This window comes from Budorcas taxicolor, chromosome 16, assembly GCF_023091745.1.
Source record: "Budorcas taxicolor isolate Tak-1 chromosome 16, Takin1.1, whole genome shotgun sequence".
Classification (NCBI taxonomy): Eukaryota; Metazoa; Chordata; class Mammalia; order Artiodactyla; family Bovidae; genus Budorcas; species Budorcas taxicolor.
Genome location: NC_068925.1, coordinates 7,889,157 through 7,906,971, shown reverse-complemented (window position 1 = coordinate 7,906,971; position 17,815 = coordinate 7,889,157). Strand labels below are relative to the sequence as shown.

The window sequence follows — 17,815 nt, the reverse complement described above, 5'->3', positions numbered from 1 at the left end:
TGTCTATTGAGTTAGTGATGCCATTCAACCATCTCATCCTCTGTTGTCCCCTTCTCCCCCAAACTTCAATCTTTCCCAGCATCAGAGTCTTTTCTAGTGAGTCAACTCTTCACATCAGATGGCCAAAGCACTGGAGCTTCAGCTTCAGCTTCAGTCCTTCCAATGAATATTCAGGGTTGATTTCCTTTAGGATTGACTGGTTTGATCTCCTTGCTACCCAAGAGTCTCTCAAGAGTCCTCTCCAGCACCACAGTTTGAAAGCATCAGTTCTTTGGTGCTCAGCGTTCTTATGGTCCAACTCTCTCATCTGTATATGACTACGGGAAAAACCATAGCTTTGACTAGACAGACTTCTGTTGGCAAAGTGATGTCTCTGGTTTTTAATATGCTGTCTAGGTTTGTCATAACTTTTCTTCGAAGGAGTAAGTGTCTTTTAATTTCATAGCTGCAGTCACCATCTGCAGTGATTTTGGAGCCCAAGAATATAAATTCTGCCACTGCTTCCAGTTTTTCTCCTCTATTTGCCATGAAATGATGGGACCAATTGCCATGATCTTAGTTTATTGAATGTTTAATTTTAAGCCAGCTTTTTTACTCTCCTCTTTCACTTTCATCAAGAGGCTTTTTAGTTCCTCTTCACTTTCTGCCATTAGGGTGCTATTGTCTGCATATCTGAGGTTGTTGATATTTCTCCTGGCTCTCTTGATGCCAGCTTGTGATTCACCCAGTCCAGCAACTCACATGATGTACTCTGTATAGAAGTTAAATATGCATGGTGACAATATACAGCCTTGATGTACTCCTTTCTCAAATTTGAGCCAGTTTGTTGTCCCATGTGTGGTTCACGCCATAGCCCTAGCTCAAATCCAGCCTGTCCCTTTTTTGTAATCTAAGACTTACTGGAACAGAGACATGCCCATTTCTTATATGTATTGTCTATGGCTACTTCAGAGCAAAGGCTAATAGAGTTTTGCCAAGAGAATGCACTGGTCATAGAAAACACCCTCTTCCAACAACACAAGAGAAGACTCTACACATGGACATCACCAGATGGTCAACACTGAAATCAGACTGATTATATTCTTTGCAGCCAAAGATGGAGAAGCTCTATACAGTCAGCAAAAACAAGACTGGGAGCTGACTGTGGCTCAGTTCATGAACTCCTTATTGCCAAATTCAGACTTAAATTGAAGAAACTAGGGAAAACCACTAGACCATTCAGGAATGACCAAAATCAAATCCCTTATGATTATACAGTGGAAGTGAGAAATAGATTTAAGGGCCTAGATCTGATAGACAGAGTGCCTGATAAACTATGGACGGAGGTTGGTGACATTGTACAGGAGACAGGTCAAGATCATCCCCACGGAAAAGAAATGCAAAAAAGCAAAATGGCTGTCTGAGGAGGCATTACAAATAGCTGTGAAAAGAAGAGAAGGGAAAAGCAAAGGAGAAAAAGAAAGATAGAAGCATCTGAATGCAGAGTTCCAAAGAATAGCAAGGAGAGATAAGAAAGCCTTCCTTAGTGATCAATGCAAAGAAATAAGGGAAAACAACAGATTGGAAGGACTAGAGATCTCTTCAAGAAAATTAGAGATACCAAGGGAATATTTCATGCAAAGATGGGCTCGATAAAGGACAGAAATGGTATGGACCTAACAGAAGGGGAAGATATTAAGAAGAGGTGGCAAGAATACACAGAACTGTACAAAAACGATCTTCACAATGCAGATAAACACGATGGTGTGATCACTCACTTAGAGCTAGACATCCTGGAATGTGAAGTCAAGTGGTCCTTAGAAAGCATCACTACGAACAAAGCTAGTGGAGGTGATGGGATTCCAGTTGAGCTATTTCAAATCTTGAAAGATAATGCTGTGAAAGTGCTGCACTCAATCTGCCAGCAAATTTGGAAAACTCAGCAGTGGTCACAGGACTGGAAAAGGTCAGTTTTTATTCCAGTCCCAAAGAAAGGCAATGCCAAAGAATGCTCAAACTACTGCACAATTGCACTCATCTCACATGCTAGTAAAGTAATGCTCAAAATTCTCCAAGTCAGGCTTCAGCGATACGTGAACTGTGAACTTCCTGATGTTCAAGCTGGTTTTAGAAAAGGCAGAGGAAGCAGAGATCAAATTGCCAACATGTGCTGGATCATGGAAAAAGGAAGAGAGTTCCAGAAAAACATCTATTTCTGCTTTCTTGACTATGCCAAAGCCTTTGACTGTGTGGATCACAATAAACTGGAAAATTCTGAAAGAGATGGGAATACCAGACCACCTGACCTGCCTCTTGAGAAATCTATATGCAGGTCAGGAAACAACAGTTAGAACTGGACATGGAACAACAGACTGGTACCAAATAGGAAATGAAGTACGTCAAGGCTGTATACTATCACCCTGCTTATTTAACTTCTATTCAGAGTACATCATGAGAAACGCTGGGCTGGAAGAAGCACAAGCTGGAATCAAGATTGCCAGCAGAAATATAAATAACCTCAGATATGCAGATGACACCACCCTTATGGCAGAAAGTGAAGAGGAACTAAAGAGCCTCTTGATGAAAGTGAAAGAGGAGAGTGAAAAAGTTGGCTTAAAGCTCAACATTCAGAAAACGAAGATCATGGCATCTGGTCCCATCACTTCATGGGAAATAGATGGGGAAACAGTGGAAACAGTGTCAGACTTTAATTTTATGGGCTCCAAAATCACTGCAGATGGTGACTGCAGCCATGAAATTAAAAGATGCTTACTCCTTGGAAGAAAAGTTATGACCAACCTAGATAGCATATTCAAAAGCAGAGACATTGCTTTGCCAACAAAGGTCTATCTAGTCAAGGCTATGATTTTTCCAGTGGTCATATATGGATGTGAGAGTTGGACTGTGAAGAAAGCTGAGTGCCGAAGAATTGATACTATTGAACTGTGGTGTTGGCGAAGACTCTTGAGAGTCCCTTGGACTGCAAGGAGATCCACCCAGTCCATTCTAAAGGAGATCAGTCTAAAGGGTTTTCTTTGGAAAGAATGATGCTAAAGCTAGTACTAGTACTTTGGCCACCTCATGTGAAGAGTTGACTCATTGGAAAAGACTCTGATGCTGGGAGGGATTGGGGGAAGGAGGAAGAGGGGAGGACAGAGGATGAGATGGCTGGATGGCAACTGGATGGATATGAGTTTGAGTGAACTGCGAGAGTTGGTGATGTACAGGGAGGCTTGGCGTGCTGCAATTCATGGTGTCGCAGATTCAGACACAACTGAGTGACTGAACTGACTGATGGCTACTTCTGCCCTACAATGGTGGAGTTCAGTATTTACAACAGACACCTTTTACCTGAGTCTGTATACTAAAAGGAGTTTTGAAACCTGGATTAGGTTATTTTATTACAATAAGAATGATGTGTTCCAAAATCTTAGTGGCTTAAAAAACTAAAGTTTATTTTCTATATATGCTCACTTCCAACCTTCATCAGAACCTGCATCTGCTATGTCTCCTGCATTGGCAGGTGGATTCCTTACCACTTGTGCCAACTGGGAAGCCCATTGTATTAGATATATAGTCTTAATTAACAATTTTCCCAGAAAACATAGGTCAGCAGGGACCCTCCTCATTATTTTAATTGTCAGAATCAGGAAATGGAGGTATGACCTTCCATGTTCTTCTTTAATCACTGTAGCTGTGGGAAAGGGAATATGAAAATTCAATGACTTTTTCAGCTCCCTCCCTAAAGGAAAACATTACTTCCACATTCATTTCATTGCCCTATGCAATCCCTGTATTTAAGTCTACTTCAAAAGGACAGGGTGTGTTATTGCAACAAGTGTCTGGAGGGAGGAGAATATTTGCCAGCAGTACTTGTAGAAATACAGAAGCCGAGAAACTTGCATAAAGTGGAAAGAATATCTGAAGTGATACATCATGAATTCTTTGCCAGATGTGGAATATCATGAAGTGTGTGTTGACTGTGGAGAAAGAGGGTTCAAGAGTACTGAGGGTATAGATATATCAGATGAGAAACACAGTGAAGGGAAATGTAAGTGATACAGCAGGAGGGGTATGAGGCTATGCTCATTTTACTGACTTTTGTGCTGTACTAAGAACAAATTAATAACATCCACTTTTATATTTTTATATAATTGATTATTTTAAGGGATGTGATTTCTATACTGTGAACATACCTTTTGTCTTTTCAGAAATAACATGTGATCCTCCTCGTATTCCAAATGGTGTGTACAGGCCTGAATTAAGCAAATACAGAGGTCAAGATAAAATCACTTATGAGTGTAAAAAGGGTTTTATTCCTGAAATCCGTGGAACTGAGGCAACGTGTACCAGAGACGGCTGGGCACCTGCTCCAAGATGTGCTTGTATGTTCCATTCATATCTTGACCTTCTTAATTGTGAAATTTCTTTCTCTTAAACATACAACAATGGGGCACCATGCCCTATGCATAGGGCAAATCCAAGTATCTGCCTTACTCTGTATGCTAATTCTGGGCTTTTAGAGGCATTATTTGCTTCTTGAAGTAGGCAGTTCTAATAAGGAATAAAAACATTTTTGTAAACTAAAAACTCTTTACATTTTTGCCACTCAAAGATAAAATATGGCTGTGTTTTTGAATATATAAATTTCTAACAACCTACTCCACTATTCTTGGCTGGAGAATCCCATGGACAGAGAAGCTTGGCAGGATATAGTCTACAATGATCACAAACAACTAGACACGACTGAAGCGACTTAGCATGCAAAATAATTGTAATACTGGATCTAAGCGATTAAGTAAAAATATCATCACATAGCACCTATTGTTTTAGATGCCCGCGTGCGCATATGCTAAATTGCTCAGTCATGCCTGACTCTTTGCCACCTTCGCTCTCCATGGGATTTTCCAGGCAAGAATGCTGGAGTGCCCTCTTCCAGGTGTTCTTCTCAACTCAGGGGTTGAAACCTGCATGTACTATGTCTCCTGCATTGGCAAGCGGCTTCTTTACCACTTGTGCCCACTGGGAAACCATTGTATTAGATACATAGCCAAATTAACACATTTCCCAGAAAACATTTTGGCTTAGGACAACACCCCTCCATATTCTTAGAGCTCCTGTAGGTCAGGAATGAGGAAGGGCCTTCACTGTCTGGTTCTGAATCACTATGCATGGCTGGCAGTCAGGGTATTGACCTGGGCCACTGTCACCTGGAGGCTCAGCTGGGCTGGAGGCTTTGCTTCCAGGTTGGCTCACTGTCTTGGCTTTGTGGGGAGGCCTCAGTACCTGACCAGCCGGGCATCTCTGCAGGTCACTTGAGAGACAGCTAGCTTTCCTCAGGGGCAGTGACCCCAGAGAGGGAGGAGGAATCCTCTACACCGGCTATGACTTGGTTGCACACTGTCATTCAGTCATGTGTATTCTTTAGAAATGAACACTAACTGCACACTCAGTGGTGAGGACTTAGGTTCTAATGTTTGAAGAGAGGAGTGTGGAAGGCGTTGTGGACTTTCCTAAAACCATAAAATATAGAAAAATGGCAGGTCAGCTGAACAGAGTATTTTCTGGGGATGCTTCCTTTACTCCTCAACTTCCTCTAAGTTGCCTCTAAACAATCTTCTTTCTAACAGTACACTGTAAAATTTCAGCATACTTAAACCAGTTATTCCATGAAAGAAAACTGTAATGATATAAAACAGTTCAGTGACCTTAATGGTAATTCCAAGCATACATTTAAAATGAATTTTCAAAGCATAAGTTCCATTAAAATGACTGTATTAGCAGTATGAAACAGATTTTAATCTGCATAAGAATTTTAAGAAAAATATTTAATCTTGTTTAAGATGGATTTGTGAAAATGGTGCTGTGTGCTTAGTCGCTCAGTCGTGTACAACTTTTTGTGATCCTTTGGACTATAGCCTACCAGGATCCTCTGTCTGTGGAATTCTCCAGGCAAGAATATTGCAGTGGGTTGCCATTTCCTTCTCCAGGGGAATCTTTCTGACCCACAGATGAAACCTACATCTCCTGTGTCTGCTGCATTGCAGATGGATTCTTCACCACTGAGCCATAGGGAAGCCCTTTGAAAATGGTAGATCAATCCAATTCTATTTATATCACAACAAGGTTATCCCACAAGGCACCTTGTGAAGTTCTTGTTGACAACATGAGGAAACTATTTAAATAGTTTATCAATATTCATAGTTTCATTAGATGAGCTGATTATCAGATGCAGGACTTTGTTGTCAGGCCTGTTCCTTTCCTCTTTTGTATCATCAGCTAGTTTAATGCTGCAAAGGAGATGCATCTGGAATGATACACAGGTGCTGAAAGTGAACCTATATTAGGACAAATTCATCACTCAGAACGACTCCCATGTGTGAGGTTGGACCTAATAACATGACGTTTAAAACTTAAACTTAAAAATTATAAGATCCTGGGCCTGGATCTTTGGAGTAAGTTGCAGAGGTACAGAAAGACTAGGAACACTTTAAAATTGAGTGAATACTTTTTATCAATTTTGAGATCAATCTGAGCCAACATTATGATGGACAGCCAAGCCTGCTCATGAGACCTGAACCTGTGTTGGTAGGAGCGTAAGAGAAGAATGAGGCTGTTCTGAGTCCTGACAAAGTCAATGCCATTCTAACTATAGTGGACTCTTATAGGTGCTTCAATAAATGATCTGGTTAGAGAGACAAAGACAGATTCACATGTGCCCAAATAAAAGAGAGGAGGAAAATAGCTCACGCCAGTGATAGTAATGATGCTTACTTAATTATGCCCTCTTTGTGTACCTTTTGGAAGTGAGTGTCAGAGGATTATTTTACTGTATTCATATTCTATGATGCATCAAAATGATAAATGTACTAGTTCTGAAATCAGATCATCAGAACTCAGATCTCTCCTCTACAATGTAATGACAAGGTTAATTGAGTTCTTTTCACTTGGTTCTTGCAAATACAAAGACTCAAACTTGCCCAACATAGAATTATTGAAAGATACACATATCTTAACATACATGATGAAATTTGTAAAATTCAAGGCTGAAGAGACAATGTTCTAATCTCCAAAAAGTAGTGGACAGAAACCTAAACTATTACTTAAGAGGAATCAAACTATGTAAGCATTTCAAACTTAAAAATGCAGACAAGCTTCAAAAGAGTGGGGGAAATCTATCAGTGATGAGAAATGCAGACTATAGGCCACGAGAGGGTATAATTGACAAGTCTTTGTTAAAGAAACGGATTAAGATATGCAAAGAATCAAATTTTATAATTCACATAGCAAGCATATACATGAAAATTACTCAATATATGCTAATAACAATAAAATGTAGTTATGTTATACCTCATTTAAAATATTTGTAAGAAACACTGAAAAATACATCATTCTCCAATTAAATTTAGACCATAAGTGACAAGGGTTTCCCTTCATCTTAACCATTTAAATATTAAGAATTATTCATTGTTCATTTCTCTGATTAGACAAGCAAGGGAAAAGATATCTTCATGTCTAGTTTGATGGATAAATAAGAATGTTACTCTGTGTGATCTGATCAATGAAAAATTGTTGTGGTTCTCTCTATATATCACATATTTCCAATAAACAGAAAAGTAAACTAATGAATGATAATTGTAAAAAAATCTGTTTGATTCCTACATTGACTTGGTATGAAAATAAATGTCAGGGTTCTGGTTTCTGATGAGAATGGAGAAGAAAGAAAAAGAAAGCAGATAAGCCACAAGATAAAATCTGTACTTTCATCTCTTGATTAAGATGCTAATTTAGTCAACCAAGGTTGGGACTTCTGTATTTAAGGAGAATTTATTTAATAGGTCTGTAATAGTTTCCTACCAAGAGAATCCACATACACATTTTACATAATATGACCCACAAGACATAATTTGATCTTCATTAGCAAGGAGTTCCTTATATACTTCAATCATCTGAATTTTCTATAACTTTTTTCCCTATAAATCATAATGCAATGAGTGTAATTAACTGAACAAGGATATAATTCATAGATGAAATATTAATTCAAATTGTACACTGAGGTAAAACATTATTTCTACTTTTTTTATTCCAAGGGAAACCTTGTGATTATCCAGTAATCAAACATGGATGGCTATATTATTCATACAGAGGATACTTTCCAGCACATGTAAATCAACAGTTTCTCTATTCCTGTGATCGGGATTTTGTGCCTCCTTCACAACGTTCCTGGGACCAACTGACTTGCACAGCACAAGGATGGTCTCCAGAAGAACCGTGCCTCAGTAAGTAAACCTCTTTAAGTTTATATGCATAATCTTTGAAAGAGTGAAGAGACAAAAGTTGACAAGTGAGTACAGTTAAGTATTATGTAACAACAGTAAGGCCAAGGGATGAGTTCTATGAGCAAAAAATCCAATAGGACTTACCTTTACTAGAGGCTTTTCATGTAAATCCTGTGAGAGATACAGAGACTTTACAAGAATATCTGCATCATTTATACATATTTTAGTCATAAAACTAAAGGCAAATAATATGGAATGTTATCGTTTTCATTTTCCACAGATGTGGTAGTAGCTTCCATTTTTATTGTTACATGTTTTATTTGAATACTAATGCATTCTTATGTAAATTCTATAATCTTTAAGGTACTATTTTCCCAAATTTATGTTGTACTTCTTTCATATTAATTTTATGATCCTAAGGACAATGTATTTTCAATTATTTGGAAAATGGATATAACCCACATCGTGAAGAAAAATATTTACAGGGTGAAACTGTAAAAGTTCGCTGCTATGAAGGCTACAGTCTTCAAAATGATCAGAACACAATGACCTGCACAGAGAGTGGCTGGTCTCCTCCTCCCAGATGCATCCGTGTCAGTGAGTAAACTGGGCTGAGATCCCAGTGTGTTCATAATTTTCTAAGACTCAGCTGTATTATCCACTCAAAAAGTTTATATGAAATTCTTGTTTTGCCAACGGACCTATTTTATTGTTTACAAGTGTCTATGAGTGTACCTATAGACGTCTTGATAAGTATGTAACAAAATCTGCTGCTGCTAAGTCACTTCAGTTGTGTCCGACTCTGTGCGACCCCAGAGACGGAAGCCCACCAGGCTGCCCCCATCCCTGGGATTCTCCAGGCAAGAACACTGCAGTGGATTGCCATTTCCTTTTCCAATGCTTGAAAATGAAAAGTGAAAGTGAAGTTGCTCAGTCATGTCTGACTCTTCGTGACCCCATGGACTGCAGCCTACCAGGCTCCTCCACCCATGGGATTTTCCAGGCAAGAGTACTGGAGTGGGGTGCCATTGCTTTCTCCATATAACAAAGTACATGTACCTATTGACAGACATTAGTCAAGAAAATAGGAAAAGATCCACAAAGAAGAAACCTGTAATAACAGAGTGAGGTCAGAAAGATGTCAGGAGTCTCACTGTCTCTCCTGATATAAACACAGACTTTGACCATCATTTGTGGATAAGAGGATCTTTGTGGGGGTCCAGGAGTCTAGCAGAGACACGACAGCATGCTGCTAGAGCACAAAGATTGAAGACTGGATTTCTCACTGAAGGTTAGAGCAGTAGCCTCGTTTTGCCCCTGAGGTGGCACTGCTTAGTGCCAAGACAGACCCCTCAGCACAGGATTTTACCTGTGGGGAAAATAAAAGCGTGTGAGCAAGTGCTGCGTCCTCATCTTCCAGCCCTCTTCTCTCTCCCCTTATCCAGGCCACTGGGGTCACCTACATGGCTGGGATGGGGAGAGGCCAGGAGCACAGCATCCAGGGCTAGAATTCTTCAAGGAGCATGGGTTCTACTGACCACGTGGAGACCCCACCAGGGAGCCCCAAACCATTGCAGACACTGTGCTTGTGGTTCTGCTCACCCCTGGGCCCCTCATCTCATCTACATCCCCTCCCCAGGGCCAGCTCCCTGTGTAAGTCCCCACGGTGGCACCTAGACCTTTGCAGATGGCCTGTGGGACATCTAGAAGCCAACCTGTCCCCGTGGGTCTGTGAGAAAGCACATGAATGTGAGCATTTGACATTGCCCCAGGGAAGCAGCCAGGAAACTGTCAGCACAGAGACTGTCTGTGCTGCATGGATAGAAGCATATGAGCTTCAGAATTCTTTCCTAGGAGGAGTTGAGTACATGGGACAGGTGTCTCCTTTAAAAATGTCTGAAAAGTCTCAAAATCCCTATCAATGTGACAGTGTACTTCCCTACCCAGGTCACTCTGTAAAGACTGGAGGGAGTGACTGCTTCTTTAAATGCAAACACAGCAACTTGAGACTTCAATGGACATAGACATCAAAGGACTAAAATGTTAACAGAGAAATACAATAGTTTTTCAGTTACTGACCCCAAATAATAGATATGGACGATTTGTCTGAGAAGTAATTCAAATAATTGCTTAAGAATTTCATTGAGGTAGAAGAGAACAGTGGAGAAGGAAATGGCAACCCACTCCAGTATTCTTGCCTGGGAAATCCCATGGACAGAGGAGCCTGGAGGGCTATAGTCCATTGAGTCTCAAAGAGTCAGACACAACTGTAGTGACTTAGCATGCAAACATGCAATCCTTTATATTTAGAGTAATTATTGATAGATAAGAATGTATTAATATTATCTTTTTTATTTTACAGGATGTTTTATAGTTTCCTAATTCTTTCCTTCCTCTGATGGCTTGCCTCTTTGAATTCATGATTTTTGTAGTAGTAGGAGGCATTTAATAAACTTTTCTTTACCATTTGTGAATCTAGTATGGATTCTTGCTTCGTTTACCTTGAGATTTCCGTAAAATTTCTTACAGAGAGAGCACTGTATTTTATGCTGATAATATATGAACATCATCCACATATTAAATCTCCTTCCTTTTACCCTTCTCCATTTTATCTTTTTGATATCATGATTTACCTCTCTTTATAATGTGTACTTAATTAAAAAATAATTGTAGCTATAGCAATTTTTATATTCCTGTACTTTAACTCTTAAATAGCTGTTTAATATTCCATATCAAGGTACTGCAGTGTTCTGAATGTGAGTGTGCGCTTAAATTTACCAGTGTACTAGGTAATTTCATGGAATGAATTAGCATTCTTTTATTTCAGCTTCAATAATTCCTTTTAGTGTTTCAGTAAGGAAGGTCTGTGTGCCTGCTCAGTTACCTCAGCTGTGTCTGACTCTTTACGACCCTGTGGGCAGCAGCCCGCCAGGCTCGTCCCTCCATGGGGTTCTCCAGGCAAGAATACTGGAGTGGGTTGCCATGCCCTCCTCAAGGAAGGTCTAGTTGTGTTCTCTTTCCTTAGTATTTGTTGGTCTGGTGAAATCTTTATATTCTTTTCTTTCCTGAATGATATTTTCAAGTATTCTTTGGTAGTTTTTTCTTTCAACACTTGGAATATATCATCCGACTTTCTCCTGGCCGAGTAGGTTTCTGCTGAGAGATTTGCTAAGATCCAAATGAAGGCTTCTTAGTAAATTTCAAGGTTTTTGTTTTGTTAGCTTGTTTGTTTTTTCTTCATGCTGCTTGAAGGCTTCTCTATTTTTCTTTGATTTTTGCAACTTTATTATAAACGTGTGTTGTAGAGGATTTTTTAAGTTGATTTGGTTTGGTCACCTGTAAGCTTCCTGAACTTAGATATTCAAATAGCATCCTTGATTTGGGAAGTTCTCAGACATTACTCCTTAAATATGTTTTCTGCCTCATCTCCTTTTCTCCTCCTGGAACTTCAGTAATTTGCAAATCGGTTCTGTTTTCAATGTAGCATAGATCATGTAGCCTTTCTTTGTTCTTTTTCATTCTTTTTTTAAAATTTGATTTTGTTTTTAATCTCCCTAGACAGGGTAACTTTGGTATATCATCTATCTCACAGATTCTCCTACCTTTTTGACTCTGTGGTTGATGCTCGTTAATGAATTTTTTCATTTCATCCTTGGAACCTTCAGCACCAGAGTTTCTGTTTTTTATGATTTGTATATTTTTATTAAACTGCTTGTTTTGTCCATTGTTTATTGTTTTCCTGCTTTTGTTCAAGTATCTTACTGTATTTTCTATAGCACACTGAGTTATTTAAAATGGCTATTTTGAATTCTTCACTGAATAAATCACACATTGCCAATTGGATGTGAATACTGAAGATTTTTATACTTTGTTTTATACGTGTTGTTCATGTTCCTTGAAGTTTTGTGGTGCTGTTTTTCCAATTAAAGTTCCAGTCTCCTTTGGGTGAGAGACAACTTCCTTCAACCCTGCTAGAGACTCCACAGCTATTTCGGATCTTCTATAGTGGTACCTGCTGACACTTCTCATCCCTGTTTTGTCAGAATTCCTGTGCTTGTATGTCTTGTCTAGATACATTAGTGCACAAGAAATGGTACTGACAGCCTGTCCTTTGTTTCCCCCAAAGTAGCAGTACATCTTTTTTTAATTTTTTTTTTTTACTTAAAAACTTTTTATTTTAAATGGAGGCTACTTTACAATATTGTAGTGGTTTTTGCCATACAGTGACATGAATCAGCCATGGGCGTACATGTGTTCCCCATTCTGAACCCCCCCTGCCACCTCTCTCCCATTCCCATCCCTCAGGGTTATTGCAGTGCACCATCCCTGAGCACCCTGTCTCACGCATCAAACCTGGACTGGCAATCCGCTTCACATATGACAATATGTATGTTTCAGTGCTACTAATCTTGTGTTCTTGTTCTGGGCCACAGATTTAAGCCAAATTTATGTGCGAGCTCACTGGTGGTCTGTCAAAGGTTGCTGTTCCCTCTGGGTCAGTTGTAACCACAGGGATCTGACCACAGGGTGGAAGGATGTGTGAATGAAGCAGACAGAGGTCCACTTGTCAATACCTGGAGTTTCACAGAAGGACTTAGATCCACGCATGAATTTTAAAGATAGGTTTTCCAGGGCTGCTAGAGTGCAGCTGAGGAGGAATTGAGATAGTTCATGAGCCACTGTAGGCATCACAGTCAAGACAGAGATCTGTCTGCCTTTTACCTCATGCATGCATGAGCGAGCCTCCTCCTGGGTCCATTGGCATATTGAATTTCAGGGGTGGGTGGTTGTTTATTTTATATTTATTTATTTTTAATTGAAGTATACTTACTTTACAGTATTATGTTGGGTTCTACCAAACATCAACAAGAATCAGCCATAGATTTACCCATGTCCCCTCCCACATGAACATCCCTCCCATTTCCCTGCCCATCCCACCCTTCTAGGTTGTTACTGAGGTCTGGATTGAATTCCTTGAGTCATACAGCAAATTCCCATTGGCTATTTTACATATGGTAGTTTAAGTTTACATGCTAACCCTCTCCGTACATGCCACCCTCTACTTCCTCCCTGCCAGCCGTGTCCATCAGTCTGTTCTCAGTGTCTGTGTCTCTACTGCTGCTGTGCAAATAGGCTTATCAGTACAATACCTCTAGATTCCATGTATATGTGTTAGTATATGATATTTGTTTTTCTCTTTCTGACTTACTTCACTCTGTATACTCAGCTGTATGTTCATCCACCTCTTTAGGACTGACTCAAGTGCATTCCTTTTTATGACCGAGTAATATTCCACTGTATATATGTACCACAGCTTCTTTATCTATTAATCTGTGGACATCTATGTTGCTTCCATGTCCTAGCTGTTGTAAATGGAACTTCAGGGAACATTGGGGTACATGTGTCTTTTTCAGTTTTGGTTCCGTCAGGGTATATACCTAGGAGTGGGGTTGGTGGGTCATATAGTGGTTTTACTCCTGGCTTTGTAAGTACTCTCCATACTGTTCTTTATAGTGGCTATATCAATTTACATTCCGACTAACAGTGCAAGAGGGTTCCCTTTTCTTCACACCTTCTCCAGCATTTATTGTTTGTAGACTTTTTAATGATGGTCATCCTGACTGGTGTGAAGTGATGTCTCATTGTAGTTTTGACTTGCATTTCTCTAATAGTGATATTGAGAATATATTCATGCATTTATTAGCCATTTTAGGTCTTTAGACAAATGTCTGTTTAGGTCTTTTTCCCACTTTTTGATTGGGTTGTTTGTTTTTCTGGTATTGATTTGTATGAGCTGCTTGTATGTTTTGGAAATTAATCCTTTGTCAGTTGTTTCATTTGGTATTTTTTTTTCCCCATTCTGAGCATTGTCTTTTCACCTTATTCATAGTTTCCTTTGCTGTGGAAAAGCTTTTAAGTTTAATTACATCCCACTTGATTATCTTTGTTTTTATTCCACTACTCTAGGAGGTGGGTCATAGAGGATCTTGCTGTGATTTATGACATAGGGTGCTCTGCCTGTGTTTTCCATCCATTTTGAGTTTATCTTTGTGTATGGTGTTAGAAAGTAGTCTAATTTCATTCTTTTCCATGTAGCTGTCAAAGTTTTCCCAGCAGCACTTATGAAAGACCCTCTATTTGCCCCATGGTATATTCTTGTCTCTTTTGTCAAACATAAGTAATTCATAGGTGTATGGGTTAATCTCTGGGCTTTCTATCTTGTTCCATTGGTCTCTATTTCTGTTTTTCTGCCAGTACCATACTGTCTGGATAACTATAGCTTTGTAGTCAGTCTGAAGTCAGGAAGGCTGATTCCTCTAGCTCTATTTTTCTTTCTCAAGATTGCTTTGGCTATTCAGGTCTGTTGTGTTTCCATATGAATTGTGACTTTTTGTCCTAGTTCTGTGAAAAATAGCATTGGTATTTTGATACAGATTGCATTGAATCTTCCGATTATATTTGGTAGTATAGTCATTTTCATAATGTTGATTCTTCTAACCCAGGAACATGGAATATCTCTCCATCTCTTTATGTTGTCTTTGATTTCTTTCCTCAGTGTCTTGTACTTTTCTGTATATAGCTCTTATGTCTCCTTAGGTTTTTTCCTTAGGCATTTTATTCTTTTTGTTACAATGGTAAATGTTATTGATACCTTAATTTCTGTTTCTGATGTTTCATTGTTAGTACAGAGGAATGCAAGTGATTTCTGTGTATTCATTTTCTATGCTGTCAGTTTGCTAAATTCGCTGATTACCTCTAGTAATTTTCTGAACATGTCTTTAGGATTTTCTATGTATAGTATCGTCTGTCTGCAAACAATGAGAGTTTTGCTTCTTCTTTTCCAATCTGGATTCCTTTTATTTCTTTTTCTTCTGTGATTGCTGTTGCGAGGGCTTCCAAACAATGTTGTCTAATAGTGGTGAGAGTGGGCACCCTTGTCTTTTCCTGATCTCAGAGGGAATGCTTTCAGTTTTTCACCTTTGAGAATAATGTTTGCTCTGGGTTTCTCATATATGGCTTTTATTATGTTGAGGTAGGTTCCTTCTTTGCTTATTTTTTGAAGAGTATTTATCATAAATGGGTACTGAAATTTTTCAAAAGCTTTTTCTGCCTCTATTGAGATGGCCATATGGTTTTATCTTGCAGTTTGTTAATATGGTATATCACATTGATGGATATACACAAGTATAATGCTTGCATCCTTGGGATTAACCCAACTTGATCATAGTGTGCTATCTTTTTAATGTATTTTTGAATTCTGTTTGCTAGAGTTTTGTTGAGGATTTTTCCATCTATTTTCATCAATGATATTGGCCTGTAATTTTCTTTTTCATGTTGTCTTTGTCTGGTTTTGGTATTAGGGTGATGATGGCCTTGTAGAATGAGTTTGGAAGCGTTCCTTCCTCTGCAGTTTTTTAAAAGAGTTTGATAAGAATAGGCATTAGCTCTTCTCTAAATGTTTGAGAGAATTCACCTGTGAAACTATCCGGCCCTGTGCTTCAATTTTCTGGGAGTTTTTTAAATCACATTTTCAATTTCAGTGCATGTAATTGGCTTGTTCATAATTTCTATTTCTTCCTGGTTCAGTCTTGGTAGATTGAACTTTTCTAAGAATAGATGTTGTCCGTTTTATTGGCATATAGTTGCTTATAGTAACCCTTTATGATCCTTTGTATTTCTGTGTTGTCTGTTACCCTCTCCTTTCTCATTCCTAATTTTGTGGATTTGATTTTTCTCCCTTTTTGTCTTGATGGATTTGACTAATTGACAATTTTGTTTATCTTTTCAAAGAAGCACCTTTTAGTTTTATTAATCTTTACCATTGTTCCTTCATTTCTTTTTCATTTATTTCTGATCTGATCTGTAGGATTTCTTTCCTTCTACTAACTTTTTTTTTTTATGTCCTTCTTTATCCAGTTGTTTTAGGTATAAAGTTAGGTTGTCTATTTGATGTTTTTCTTCTTCTTCTTTTTTTAATGCTATAAACTTCCCTCTTAGAACTGTTTTGTTGCATTCCATAGGTTTTGAGTTGTCATGTTTTCATTGTCATTTGTTTCAAGAATTCTTTGATTTCCCTTTTGATTTCTTCACTTACCTGTTCATTATGTAAAAGCATATTGTTTAATCTCCAAGTGTTTGTGTTTATTACTGTAATTGATATCTAGTCTCATAGTATTGTGGACAGAAAAAATGGTTCATAGAATTTCAAAGTTTAATCATTTATTGAGGTTTGATTTTTGGCCCAAATATAGTCTACCCTCTTTTTCTTGGGTGTTCGTTCTGTAAGGTCATGTAGGTATTCATAAAACCATTCCACTTCAGCTTCTTCAGCGTTACTGGTTGGGGCATAGACTTGGATTACCGTGATATTGAATGGTTTGCCTTGGAAACGAACAGAGATCATTCTGTCATTTTTGAGATTGCATCCAAGTACTGCATTTCAATCTCTTTTGTTAACCATGTTGGCTACTCCATTTCTTCTGAGGGATTCCTGCCCGCAGTAGTAGATATAATGGTCATCTGAGTTAAATTCATCCAATCCAGTCCATTTTAGTTCGCTGATTCCTAGAATGTTGATGTTCACTCTTGCTATCTCCTGTTTGGCCACTTCCAATTTGCCTTGATTCATGGACCTGACATTCCAGGTTCCTATGTAATATTGCTCCTTTACAGTGGAGATGATGGAATTCCAGTTGAGCTATTTCAAATCCTGAAAGATGATGCTGTGAAAGTGCTGCACTCAATCTGCCAGCAAATTTGGAAAACTCAGCAGTGGCCACAGGACTGGAAAAGGTCAGTTTTCATTCCAATTCCAAAGAAAGGCAATGCCAAAAAACACTCAAACTACCACACAATTGCACTCATCTCACATGCTAGTAAAGTAATGCTCAAAATTATCCAAGCCAGGCTTCAGCAATATGTGAACCATGAACTTCCAGATGTTCAAGCTGGTTTTAGAAAAGGCAGAGGAACCAGAGGTCAAAATGCCAACATGCGCTGGATCATCAAAAAAGCAAGAGAGTTCCAGAAAAACATCTATTTCTGCTTTATTGACTATGCCAAAGCCTTTGACTGTGAGGATCACAATAAACTGTGGAAAATTCTGAAAGAGATAGGAATACCAGACTACCTGACCTTCCTCTTGAGAAACGTATATACAGGTCAGGAAGCGAAAGTTAGAACTGGACATGGAACAACAGACTATTTCCAAATAGGAAAAGGAATACATCAAGGCTGTATATTGTCACCCTGCTTATTTAACTTCCATGCAGAGTACATCATGAGAAATGCTGGGCTGGAAGAAGCACACGCTGGAATCAAGATTGCCGGGAGAAATATCAATCACCTCAGATATGCAGATGACACCACCCTTATGGCAGAAAGTGAAGAGAAGCTAAAAAGCCTCTTGATGAAAGTGAAAGAGGAGAGTGAAAAAGTTGGCTTAAAGCTCAACCTTCAGAAAACGAAGATCATGGCATCCGGTCCCATCATTTCATGAGAAATAGATGGGGAAACAGTGGAAACAGTGTCAGACTTTACTTTGAGGGGCTCCAAAA

At 38.8% G+C, this 17,815-nt stretch overlaps 1 protein-coding gene across 1 annotated transcript in view; it reads left to right on the top strand.

The window, feature by feature from the left end:
* Window positions 1-17,815, top strand: part of CFH (complement factor H) — a 108,892-nt gene that overhangs the window by 32,278 nt on the left and 58,799 nt on the right. Inside the window, exons 7-9 of the mRNA XM_052654262.1 lie at window positions 4,191-4,364; window positions 8,070-8,258; window positions 8,679-8,855. Of these exons, the coding sequence (XP_052510222.1) occupies window positions 4,191-4,364; window positions 8,070-8,258; window positions 8,679-8,855 (540 nt within the window). The remainder of the gene's footprint in view (window positions 1-4,190; window positions 4,365-8,069; window positions 8,259-8,678; window positions 8,856-17,815) is intronic.